The sequence below is a fragment of the Cyrtonyx montezumae genome, unplaced genomic scaffold, assembly GCF_038088225.1.
Source record: "Cyrtonyx montezumae isolate F1298 unplaced genomic scaffold, pur_monq_1.0 scaffold_158, whole genome shotgun sequence".
Taxonomy (NCBI): domain Eukaryota; kingdom Metazoa; phylum Chordata; class Aves; order Galliformes; family Odontophoridae; genus Cyrtonyx; species Cyrtonyx montezumae.
The window spans coordinates 33,953-46,267 of record NW_027071890.1 but is presented as its reverse complement, the minus strand read 5'-3'; the positions used below and the strand labels follow the sequence as shown (position 1 = coordinate 46,267).

At 71.3% G+C, this 12,315-nt stretch overlaps 2 protein-coding genes across 2 annotated transcripts; one reads left to right on the top strand and one right to left on the bottom strand.

Moving 5' to 3' along the window:
* Nucleotides 1-398: 398 nt before the first annotated feature.
* On the bottom strand, nucleotides 399-9,113 carry MARK2 (microtubule affinity regulating kinase 2). The gene is made up of 16 exons (XM_065732245.1): nucleotides 8,667-9,113; nucleotides 4,662-4,841; nucleotides 4,280-4,333; nucleotides 4,112-4,160; nucleotides 3,943-4,008; nucleotides 3,785-3,855; nucleotides 3,653-3,709; nucleotides 3,120-3,356; nucleotides 2,897-3,016; nucleotides 2,368-2,467; nucleotides 2,160-2,272; nucleotides 1,706-1,841; nucleotides 1,450-1,625; nucleotides 1,029-1,126; nucleotides 818-946; nucleotides 399-654 (listed from the first exon to the last, which is right to left on the bottom strand). Exons 1-16 carry the CDS (start codon nucleotides 8,721-8,723, stop codon nucleotides 399-401), a joined length of 1,899 nt encoding a protein of 632 aa, XP_065588317.1. The 5' UTR covers nucleotides 8,724-9,113.
* A 489-nt stretch (nucleotides 9,114-9,602) lies between these two features.
* LOC136046025 (zinc finger translocation-associated protein-like) lies at nucleotides 9,603-12,246 on the top strand. The gene is made up of 5 exons (XM_065732247.1): nucleotides 9,603-9,644; nucleotides 10,531-10,926; nucleotides 11,017-11,038; nucleotides 11,283-11,830; nucleotides 12,161-12,246. Exons 1-5 carry the CDS (start codon nucleotides 9,605-9,607, stop codon nucleotides 12,244-12,246), a joined length of 1,092 nt encoding a protein of 363 aa, XP_065588319.1. The 5' UTR covers nucleotides 9,603-9,604.
* The last annotated feature ends 69 nt before the right edge of the window (nucleotides 12,247-12,315 follow it).

Genomic DNA, 12,315 nt, shown 5'->3' with positions numbered 1-12,315 from the left:
AGGGGACAACGGGGACACAGAGGGGACGGGAAGAGTCGGGAGGGGGGAAGATGCAGGGGGAGGAGACGAGCGGGGGCTGCTAGGGACAGTGGATGAGGAGGGGACACCGAGGGGTCACAGGAGAGAAGGGAACACACGGACACACAGAGCCCGAAGGGAACGCTGAGAGCGAGGGGAGGAGGAGGGGGATGGGGGGCGACACAGAGGAGGAGGAGGAGCCCCGGGGGGACACAGGAGGACGAGGGGGGCGGACGACCCGCGGCGGGGACCAGGGCGGCACAGAAGGGAGGGGACGAGAGGAACACAGAGGGGAACGTGGGGGACACGAGGAGCCACAGACGGCTCCAGAACGGAGGGGGGTGGGGGGGGAAGGGGGGCACGGGGAAGCGCGGCACTGCTCACCTGCGCACGAACTTGGAGGTGAACTTGCTGAAGAGGCTGGCGGACGGCCCGCGGCGGCCCTGGCTGGCGCCCGAGGGCGATGCGGGGGGCACGGCGTAGGGCAGCGGGGCCTGGTCCCGCGCCTGCCGCAGCTGCCCGGCGTGGAAGGTGCTGCGGCTGGAGACGCCGCGCGGGAAGCTGGGCCGCTCGCACAGCCCCTGGCTGATGTTGTGCGCCGACGGCGACGCCACCGGCACCCGCGCCGGGGCCGCGCTGCGGGGACACGGACACGGCGGCGTCACGCGGGGGGGGGGGGCACCGCCACCCCCTATAGAGCCCCCGGGGGAGGGGGATGCTGCCACCGCTCAGGGACCGCCGGCGGTCCGCACCCCTCCCCCACCCCCACCCCCAGGCACACCTCCCGGGGGGGCCTTGCCTGGGTCGGGGCCCCTCGCAGTTGGCGTCGCCGGGGGCCGCGGTGCTTTTCGGGTGCTGCCGGGGCCGTGGGGGAGCGGTTGGGGCTGGGGGGGCGGCGGGAGAGGGTCGGCAGCCCGGGGCGGGTAAGCTAGGAGAAAAAAGCGGGGTGGGGGGGGGGGATTAAGGGGGGAGGCGTGAGGAGGGGGAGGGGGGTGCAGGGGGGCCCCCACCTGTCCTTGCCGTTCTGCAGCGAGCCGGGGCCCAGGCTGGCGCGGTCGAGCAGCGGGGAGTTGCGGCTGCGAGTGGTGCCCGTGGAGAGCACGCTGTTCTGTGGGACACGTGGGGGCAGCACGGTGAGACCCCCGAAGGGCAGCGGGGAGGGGTCCCAAACTGAAGCCGGAGGGATGGGGGGCTGCGGGTGGCACAGCACCCCCACAAAGCACCCAGAACGGGGAGCCAGGCGTCTCAGCACTACGGAACGCAGCGGCCCGGTATCCTGCCACCCCCAGCAGCGGCGACCCGGTGCTCCAGAGCCCCAAAGTCACCCCAAAACACGGGGCTCCAGCGCGCAGCACCCCACAGCACAGCGCCCAGGAGTCCTGGTGCCCCACCCGGCCCCTCCAGCCCAGTGCCCCCCGTCCCCACACTGACCGTGGAGGGTGACGGGGTGCCCTTGCTGCGCTCCAGCCCGGGCAGGGGGCTGGGGGGCACCTTGGCGGTGCTGCCCGCTCGCCGCCCGCCCTCCTCCTCGGCCACGCGCTTGTTCTCAGCGTTGGCCGCCTGCGTCTTCTTCGAGTAGGACGAGGAGGTGGGGATGGACAGTCCGGCTGCGGGACAGCGCTCGGCGTCACCCCCCGAGCCGTGGGGACACGGATGGGGGGCGTCCCTGGTGGGGGGGGGGGCTCACCCTGGTCGCTGACGCGGCGTTTGGGGTTGGCGGAGACGCTGCGCTGCACTTTGTGTGCGGGGGACGGTGCGGAGCTGTTGGCCGCGTCCGGGGCCGCCCGCGCCTTCAGCGGCACGCTGCCGACCGTCTCGTCCAGCTGGGGGACAGCGGGACAGCGTCAGCGGCGCGGGGACTATGGGGCAGGGCACACAGAGGGGACGGGACAACGGGGGGGTCTGGGGGCTACAGGACAGGGACAACATGGGGGTGGGGGCACACAGCAACCCAGACCACAGCCAGGAGCCCAGGGTGGGGACACGACAGCGCGGGGACACACGTGTGCAAGGCGGCACAGCTCCGTGTCGGACACAGCGTGTGACGTGGGGACACGGGCACGCGCAGGAAGGCGGCTGCCACCCCCTCCCATCCCCCAGCAGCGTCCCACCTCCCCCCCACGTCCCCCACGTCCCCGCACCTCGGAGCTCTTGTGGTCCAGCAGCAGGTAGGTGGCCATCACCTCGTTGTACTTCTGCCCCACCAGCGACTCCTGGATCTCCTCCCGCGTGTACCCCATGGACACCATCAGCTCTGGGGACATTTGGCCTCAGAGAGGGGACCCAGGGGTGCAGGGGGAACGACCCTCCCCCACCCCGAGGGGGCACGGCATCACCCCCTGGCCCTACCTGTCCGCCGGGGGTCTTTGTAGTCTGGCACGGGCTCCATGTAGGGCTTCAGCTCGTCGTCCTCGTGGCCCACGTTCATCCAGCGGTCCTTCATGATTTGCTGCAGGGTGGGAGGGACAGCGGGGTCAGGGGGCTCCCTGGGGTGACACCTGGGGTTTATGGGGGTCCCCGGTGCTCCCTGGGGTGACACCTGGGGTTTGTGAGGGTCCCCGGTGCTCCCTGGGGTGACACCTGGGGTTTGTGAGGGTCCCCGGTGCTCCCTGGGGTGACACCTGGGGTTTATGGGGGTCCCCGGTGCTCCCTGGGGTGACACCTGGGGTTTATGGGGGTCCCAGGCGCTCCCTGGGGTGACACCTGGGGTTTGTGAGGGTCCCCGGTGCTCCCTGGGGTGACACCTGGGGTTTGTGAGGGTCCCCGGTGCTCCCTGGGGTGACACCTGGGGTTTATGGGGGTCCCCGGTGCTCGCTGGGGTTTCAGGCACTCCTTACGAACCCCAGGGCGCCCCCAGTCACACCGGGATCCCCCTCACCTCCAGGGTACCCCGCTTGGTGGGGTTGAGGATGAGGAACTTTTTCAGCAGGTTCTCACAGTCGGTCGACATGTAGAAGGGGATCCGGTACTTGCCCCGCAGCACCCGCTCCCTCAGCTCCTGGGTTGACAGCGGGGGCGCCCATCAGCGCTGGGGGGGGACCGATCCCCGGGGCACCCCACACGCGGTCCCCCACGGCGGGGACGCCCCCAGCAGGCGCTACCTTGAGGTTCTGCCCGTCGAAGGGCAGGGAACCGCTGACCAGGGTGTAGAGGATGACGCCCAGGCTCCACACGTCGACCTCGGGGCCGTCGTACTTTTTGCCCTGGAAGAGTTCAGGGGCAGCATAGGGCGGGGACCCGCAGAAGGTGTCCAGCTTGTTCCCGAAGGTGAACTCGTTGCTGAACCCGAAATCGGCGATTTTGATGTTCATGTCGGCGTCCAGCAGCAGGTTCTCTGCCTGCCAGAGAGAGACGGCTGCGGTCAGGACCCGGGGGGGCGGGGAGGGGGGAAACGGGGAGGGGACGGGGGCATGGGGGTCGCTGAACGCCGTCCTGGGGACCCCACGCACGGCCCTGGAGGTCCCGGGGGGTCTGGGGGCCGCCCCGATGCTGCTGAGGGCCTGGGGCACCGTGGCAGGGCAGGGGTGGGAGCAGTGTGGGGTGAGGAGGGTCGGAAGGAGAAACGGGGGAGGTGGGGGGCACCGCGGGGCCGGGGGTCCCCGGGGGGTGACAAAGGCAGAAAGCGGGCGCCCACCTTCAGGTCTCTATGTACAATGAACTTCTGGTGACAGTACTGCACAGCAGACACTATCTGCAAGAGAAGGGGGCGTCACCGGGAGCCCCCGCCCCCAGGGGCACCACGTGGGGTCCCCCCGCGCCCCCCAACCTGTCGGAACTTCGCCCGGGCCTCCTTCTCCTTCATGCGCCCGTGAGCCACCAGGTAATCGAACACCTCACCTGGGGAGAGGGCAGCGGTGAGAAGAGCCGTGCCCCCCGCCCCCACCCGCCCCACGTGCCCCCCACGCGCCCCCTGCCCCTGCTCACCCCCGCTGGCGTACTCCATCACCAGGTACAGAGTCTTCTCTGTCTCGATCACCTCGAAGAGCTTCACTGCAAGAGCCGAGTGGGGCTGGAGGGGGCGGCCGCCCCCCACCGCGTCCCCAGATGGGGGGACAGAATCCCCGGCGCAATGGGGCGGCGTTGGGGGGCTCACCTATGTTGGGGTGGTTCAGGACCTTCATTATCCGCACCTCCCGAAAAAGCTGTGAGGAAGGGACGCGGGTTACGCCGCTGTGCCCCCCACCACAACCGGAGGGATACGGCCCCTGGGGGGGTGGTGCCACGGGGGGGGGCAGGGGGGGGATGCTGGGGGGACCCCGACCTTCTGCAGGCTGGAGGAGTTGAGCTGCGTCTTGTCGATGATCTTCACGGCGACCTGCAGGGACGGGGACGGGGCTGACCGGGAGCAGCCCCACACTGCAGGCACTTGTGGGGTGAGCACGGGGGCCGGGGACCGCCCCCACCCCCCAGACCGCGGCAGCACCCACAGGACGCAGACCCGGACCCCACCACCGCCCCCACCCCACAGCGCCGCTCAGAACGCGAAGGCCGGGAGCCCGGGGCTGCCCCACGGCGCCGTGGGGCTGAGCGGGGAGGGCCCCGGCACCGCCGCCACCTCCGCGTCACAGTCACAGCGTGGGGACCGCGCGCTCACGGCAGCGGGAGCCCGGGACCCCCGGCGCCGTGGGGCGGGGGCCGCTCACCTCCTTGCCGGTCAGGACGTGCCGGGCCAGCTTGACCTTGGCGAAGTTGCCCTTGCCGATGGTTTTGAGCAGGCGGTAGTTGCCGATGTGGGGCTGCTCGTCGGCGGAGGCGGCCGAGCTGCGGCCCCGCAGCATGTTGGGCTTCCCGGCGCCCTTCCCGTCCGCGTGGCCCAGCGCCGGCTGCGGGGACACGGACACGGCACGCGCTCGGACCGCCGGCCCGACCCGAGGAGGAGGAGGAGGAGGAGGAGGAAGGGGGTGCGGGTGCTCCGGAGGCGCACGGCAGCGCCGGGAGCAAAGTCCGGGTGTGCCACGCCGCGCCCCGGGCGGGCCGGGAGCCGCCCCCGATACCTGACGCAAGCGGGGCGGTTTCGGGCTCCCCGGGGACAGGGACGCGGAGCGGTCCCCCGCCGGCACCGCGGGGACGGGCGCTGCTGCAGCTCCGGGGGCTCTGCCCCACAGCGGGCACACCGACGCCGGGACCCGGGCCCCAGAGGGCGGCCCCAGTCCGAGCCACCGCGCCCGTGCTCGGGCCCACAACCGCCGCTCGCGGACCACGACGGCCCCAATACACAGAGCCCCCAACGCCCCACGTGTATCTGCAGCCCCCGGCCCACAGCCCCCCCCCAAAGGACGGCGATGTGGGGCCAGAGCCCACCCGGGGGGAGCACAGAGCCCACCCGGGGGGGAGCACAGAGCCCACCCGGGGGGAGCACAGAGCCCACCCGGGGGGAGCACAGAGCCCACCCGGGGGGAGCACAGAGCCCACCCGGGGGGAGCACAGAGCCCACCCGGGGGGGAGCAGAGCCCACTCTGACCGCGCTGATAACCGCGGACGGGGTGGGATGGGGGGCAGCCAGTCCCCCCCGCACTGCATCACCCCAAAGCCCGCGGCACAGCTCGTTAACGCCCCGCTGCTTAATTAGGAAGGGGGCACGCAGGGGAGGAAGCCGCCGGCGGAAGCGTGCCGCTCGTTTCACCCACAGCGATGGTGAAACCGCCACGCGGTGACGCCGTGGGCCGTACTCCCACCGCCGGGACCGGCCCTCGCGGTGTAAGCTGCGGCAGCGGGGCGGCACGCACGGCTCCCGGGGGGCCAAGCCGGGATCCCCAGCCCCGACCCCACACACCGGGATGGATCTCCCGGCCGCACCGCGCCCGCTGAGATTCGGGCTATCGGCGCCCAGCGCTGGGAGGTCCCGTCCGTCCCACCCGTGAAAATCCCCCCACGGGAACGGCCGCGGCGTGCCCCACGTGCCGCCCCACATGCCGCCGTCTCAAGCACCTCTCAGCGGCGCCTGTGGGCCCCGCAGCCGTCCGCCGGCCGGCCTGGAGCTCGTTAACGAGGCCGGGCACCGCCGGGCTGCGGGGCCCCGCGGCCCCAGAGGGGGCGGTTCGGGGTGGAGATGGGACCGCAGGGGCAGGAGGACACCTGCAGCTCAAAGACGCACACCCCAAAACAGCCCTGGTGACCCCAGGACCCGCCCCGGCGAACATCAGACCCCAGAAGCGGGCTGCTGTGGGGACGCGGACCTCCAAACAGCCGCCGAGCACCGCCGAGACCCCCCAGCGGGGGGGGCTGAAGAAGACCCCGACAGCTGAGAGCCGCCCACCCCGGGAGACCTCACCAAGCACCCCAGCAATGAGACCCCCACAGCAGCCCCACTCCCAGCAGCCCTAAAGACCCGCAGACCCCAACGCCAACCCGTGGGGGGGGGGGGTAGGGGGCAGGGAAGCCGCCCACCCCAGAACAGCCCCTGCGACCCCAAAAGCGAACGGCAGCGCCGAGCCCCGCACCGCTCACCCTGCGCTGCCCGGGATCCCAGCGCGGCCCCGCTGGGCGGAGCTGGCGGAAGTTCGCACCGCATCAGCTCCGCCAGCACCGGACCGGCTCAACCGGTTGTGCCGCGCAGGGATCGGCCCCAAAGCCACGGTCCTACAGCCCGATCCCAGCCCCGGCCGCGGCCCGGGGCAGCGGGACACGGAACGGAGGGGAAAGGGGGAACGCAGCGGGCGCGCGGGAGCGCTCAGACCCCGAACACAGCGGGGTCGACCCGACGCCACGGGGCAGCGCCGCAGCTCCCACGCCGGCCCACGCGCGTGGGTGCGGAGCGCCCCGGAGGACGCGAGAAGCCCCGAGCCGAGCCCGGCTCCTCCGCCCCACAGGATGTGCAGCAACCCCAGCGGGGCCGGCAGCACCTGCGCGCCCTCCTCTTCCTCCTCCGCACCCACGGAACCGCGGGGTCCCCGCGCACAGCGACCCCGACCCCACAGCGGCCGATCCCCGAGCCCCGCACCGCGGGCACAACGGGGCCGGCTCAGCCGTCCTGGGGATTTTCAGGCCGCGTATATCCGTATTTCTTTGTGCTTCGGAAGAAACCCACGCGATGCGGAGGAACGGGGCCGAGCCGTGGGGCCGCGGGCGCATCCCAACCCCTACCCGACCCACAACCCTTCACCGCAGCCCAGGATGGGCCGAAAAGGGCGCCTGGAAACGCAGCCCCCCCGCCCCCACCCCGCGTGCCGCCCCCTCCCCAGCTCCTCCTCGCTCCCGGCAGCAGAACCAACCATGAATAATTACCCTCGGCTCTTATATAACCCACCCCAACCGCACCAGAAGGAAACGGCTCCGAACGATGCACCCCCCCCCCCAGGACCCCCCAACACCGCCAGCGCTGCGGGAACGGAGCCCACGCGGACCCCACAACACCGCCGGGCGCTGACCCCGAGGGATAGGGGGGGGGTTCGGGTCACCAGGGTGGGACCACCCGTGGCGGTGCCCCACGGGTCGGGTGTGGGGTTCCTCCTCCCACGGTGCCCCACAGGAGCACAGTGCCATAGGGACGGGGCCACCGAGCACTGTCACAACGTCTACGGAGTGGGGGTGCCCCCCAACCCCCCCCCCAGCATCCTTGGTACAGCGGCAAGACCCCTCCTCCCCAAAATAGGGCTGGCTGCCACATCTGGGGAGCCCACCACTCGCACCCAAAGACGCACGAGAACACCCCGCAATCTCTGCGGGGTTACACGGAAACGAGAAACGCCCCCGAGCCGTGGGGGGGCCGCCGACGCCCCCGCCTCTGCCGCCCCACACCTCACAGCACCCATAGGAGGGCTCCCTGCACTGACAGCGGGGCTGACCCCATCCCCATCGCAGCGCTGGGGCCGTTCGGAGGGGTCCCCGCGCAGCCCCCACCCCAACGCGGCTCCACCCCCACGGAGCCGAGCACAGCTCTCAGCCCCCACACTCTGAGATGCGTTCATTCGGGGGCGGGAGGAGACGACCCCCACGGCTCAGCACCGCACCCAAGTGGGGAGGGGGCTCCGAGCCCCCCAGCTATGGGGCTGGGATCCACCTGGGGGGCTCCCGCTGCTCCCACGGAGGCCCAACCCCCTCCCCAAAACGAGGTGGGAATCCGCAGAGCCGTCGTTTCCCCCCGGACCCCCTCCCACCGCCCTCTGCCACGCACAGCAGCCCCACAGCCCCGGCCCCAAAGCCCACCCCCCCCCATAACCGGACCGGAGCCCCAAAGCTCCGCGTTATCACATCACAAGGACCCCCCCCCCCAACGAAGCGGTACACGGCCCTCTGCACCCCCACCCCACACAGAGAGGCACGACCCCACACCGCCCCTTCCGTGGGGTAAAGCTCAGGACCCCCCCCCCCCCCAACCCCGTTATCCCTCACGGAGCGGCCCACGACGGTCCCGGAGCCGCCGTCCGCCCTCAGATCCGCCGCGGACCCCCAGCTCAGCCCTTCCCCACCCCACAGAAGGGGCCCCGGACCCTTCGGAGCCGCTTCCCCCCAACCTCCCCTCCGAAACCCCCCCTACGCCCACTCAGGACCCCTGGGACGACCGCCCCCCCTCACGGGGCGGACCGCGGCCCCCGCGGATCCCTTCCCCCGATCGCTAAAGGGACTCGGGGACCCCCGACCCCCTTCCCCACCCCAGACCCCTCTCCCTCACGGCCCCCCCTCCCCCCGAGCCCCGCTCGTTGCCGCACCTGCTCCGCGTCCCTCTCGCTGACGGTGGGCAGAGGGCTGCGGCCGCTGCTCGACATGGCGCTCCCCCCCGCCGCCGCCGCCGACTATCGCGATAGGGGGAAGCGCTGTGCGCGCGTCGGGAGCACGGGCCTCGCTCAGGGGGCGGGGGGGGGCCAGGCCGGCGGCATTGGGGGGGGGACGGGGGAGCGGGGAGGGGGCGGGAGAGGAGGAAGAGGAGGAGGAGGGGAGGAGGGGAGCGGGGCCGCCTCACGCCCGCGCTTCCTCAGCGCCCAGCGGCTCCCAACATGGCGGCCGCCGCCGGCCCTCGGCCATTTCCGCCGCCGCGCCGGAAACACCCGACACGCCTCCCTGAGACGCTTCGGCTCTTTCCGGATGGAGTCGGCAGCGCCTCCGCTCCGCGTTCGGGTGTTTCCGGGGAATCTCCGACTCTGACGGCTTCGGGCGCCGACGGAAAGAGCCGAGAGGAAACGAACCTCCTCCTAGCCCCACCCCGATACGGCGGGGCGGGGCTGGAGAGGGCACCCCCCCCCCCCCCAACTCAACGCACACACTTGGTGGGCGTGGTCTAGCCTCAGGTCACGCCCTTTTGGTCCAAAGGGGCGGGGCTAGATCAAGGCATGGGGGGGGCGGTGGTTTTTGGGTTCCCGAAGGCGATGCTGCGGGGATGGGGCGGGGGCTGCGAAGGGGAGGCGCGACCCCCCCCAGAATACTAAATCTTTTTATTCTTAAAGGGCGGGGAGAGGAATGGAGCTGAGATCCGACCTCAACTCATCTCCCCCCACGTAGTCCCCGTCCGCCGGTGCAAAGGGGGAGAAATGGAAGCGGGGGGAGTGAGCGGAAAGGCGTACGGCCCCTTTAAATTTACCCAGGAGCCCTTCGAGGAGCCCCAGGGGCCCCACGACCGCGTCCCCACCCCGGCCGGCCCCTGCCCGCCGCCATGGAGCCCCCGCGGCCGCTCCCGCACCCGGAGCCCGCAGGTGAGCGCCGACGCTACGGGGGGAGGCGCGGGGAACGCGGCCCCTTTAAGGACCCCGGCAAGGAACGGGATCGGGGTTCCCCCCGGGCGCACAATGGCAGCGGCGTTGGCCCTTTAAAACGCCCCCCTGGGTTGGGGGAGCCCCCAGTGCTTTGCCAGCCCCTGTCCTGCTCCGAGATGCGCCCGGACCTTGGAGATGCTCCTTCATCCCGTGAAGGTGCCCGCACCCAGTGTGGGATGTCCCCATGACTTGTGAGGTGTCGCTGTCCCTTTAAGGTGCCCCTGCCCATTTCGGGCGCCCCCCACCCCTTCACCACCCCCATCCCCTTTGACGTGCTTCTTTCCCTTTAAGGGCCCCGCCCCTTTCGCATAGCCCCGCCTCTTTAAGCCCAGTGCCCCTTTAACACGCCCTGACCCTGTAACAGCCCCTTTGCCCTTTTAAGATGCCCCGTCCCTCCGGGCCCCACGGGCTTTTGACACCCCTGTCCCCTTTAAGAGCCCCCAAAGACCCCCATAGGTGATCCTCCCCCAGTGCCCACGTACCCCCCTAATCCCACCATCACTGGCTCCCCCATATGCTCCCATTCATGAGACCCCCTTAGATCCTTTTGTACGTTCCCCAGAAGCCCCTAGCACTGAACACCCCTAAAGCACCCCACATCTGGGAGCGCTAAGTCCCCCCCTCACACCGAGTAACCCTCATATTTGGGTCCTTCCCCGTCCCTAGGGTTCTCCAAACCTCCCATACGTGCATTCCACAAGTGCCCCCCCCACTGAGGAACCCCCGATTCCCTCTATATGTGCGGCCCCCGAGACCTCTCCATCCCTGAGACCCCTCCAGTCCTCACCCTCCCCACTCCATCGCCTGACCCCCTGCACCCCTGCAGCCTCCCCACCGGGCCCGGGGGGCCAGCGGGGGGGCCGGCGGAGCACGGACCACTGCGAAGCGCGGGCATCGCGCCCGGGCCGGAGTCGTATCCCGGGTCGGGACCACCGCCGCTATTACCACGAGCGCTGGCGAGCCGAGTACCTGATGGAGTTCAACGCGGCGCGGCACGGGATGCTCTGCATGGTCTGCGGAAGCGCCCTCGCCACCCTCAAGCTCAGCACCATCAAGCGCCACATCCGCCAGAAGCACCCCTACTCCGGAGCATGGGGGCCCCGCGAGAAGCAGCTCATCCTCCGCTCCTGGGACGCTCACCTGGGGCCCCACGCTGCCTCCGATGGGGTCGCGAGTGGTGGTCGTGGGCCAGGTACAGCCGCTGCAGGGGGTGGCACTCAGTGTGAGCCCCTTAACGTGGCCCCCTATAGCTGAGCCATTGCCTCTTTAAGCTCGGCCGTTGTCTCTTTAAGTTGTTCTCCTGCCCCCTTAGCTCGGGACTGCTTTAATGCGAGGTACACTACCCCCGGCCACCGCTCCTTTAACGAGGAACCCTTGTTATGAGACCCATCGTCCCTCCAAGCCAAGCCGTTGCCCCCTCACTGCGAGCTCCTCCCAAAACCCATTGAGCCCTACCCCTTTCAAATTAGCCCGCGCCCCTTTAAGATAAGCCACGCCCTGAGCCCGGCGGACCACGCCCCAGCTGCATTAGTCCCCTCCCCCTTCCCACTCTAACCCAATGCGCGCCCACCCCTTCAGACTCCGAGTCCCGCCCCTCTGCCGCCTGGCCACGCCCCATTCGCAATGTCCCCGCCCCTCTGCCGCCAGGCCACGCCTCCTCCGCTATGCCCCGCCCACCCCGTATCCCCCCGCCCCCAAGGAGCCCCCAAACCGCGCCCTCCCCCCCGCGTCCCCAGCGCTGTCCCGCTGTGCCCGGGCCGTCCCCGCCCCAACCCCGCTGTCCCCCCCCGCAGGCTGCCCGCCCCCCCCCCACCGCCGAGGCCGCCCGCGTCCCCCGTCCCCACGCGGCCCCAAGGGAACCGCGGCGGCGGCGGCGGCGGACTCGCTGCGGGGCTGGCTGCGGGCCGAGCTGCTGCTGGACCTGGAGGCGGGCGGCAGCCGCCTGCGCTGCCTGCTGTGCGCCCGAGCGCTGCCCTCGCTGCACCTCGGGGACATCCGGCGGCACGCCATGGCCGCGCACCCCGCGTCGCTGACCCTGGGCCCGGCCGAGCGCGGGGCGCTGCTCAGGGCGTGCGGGGAAGGGACCGGGAACGGCGACGGGACGGGCGAGGAGGAGGCGGGCAACGGTGAGAGACGGGCGGGGGGTGGGGGGGCAGCGCGGGGTGTCGTGGGGACGCCGGGATGTGGGGTGCTGGGAGCAGCGGGGACGAGGCGGGGAGTGGGGCAGCGATGGGGTGGGGGGACAGCAGTGGGGTGTGGGGGCAGCGATGGGGTGGGGGGACAGCGATGGGGTTTGGGGGGACAGCAGTGGGGTGTGGGGCACTGATGGGGTGGGGGGACAGCAGTGGGGTGTGGGAGTGCCGCAGTGCATGGAGATGCTGGAGGGGAATGGGGTGTGTTGGGGGGGGGTCACCGTCGGAGGACAGGATGGGGGACCTCTCTGACCCCGTCGGCAGCCCCCAGCCCCACACAGGAGGAGGAGGAGGAGGCCGAAGGTGAAGCAGCAGAGGCTGTGGGGACACAGGGGCCACCTCCTCCCTGAAGACCCCCCACCCCGAGCCCTGTGTCACCTGATCCCCACTGAGGGGAGGACCAACGGGACGGACATGGG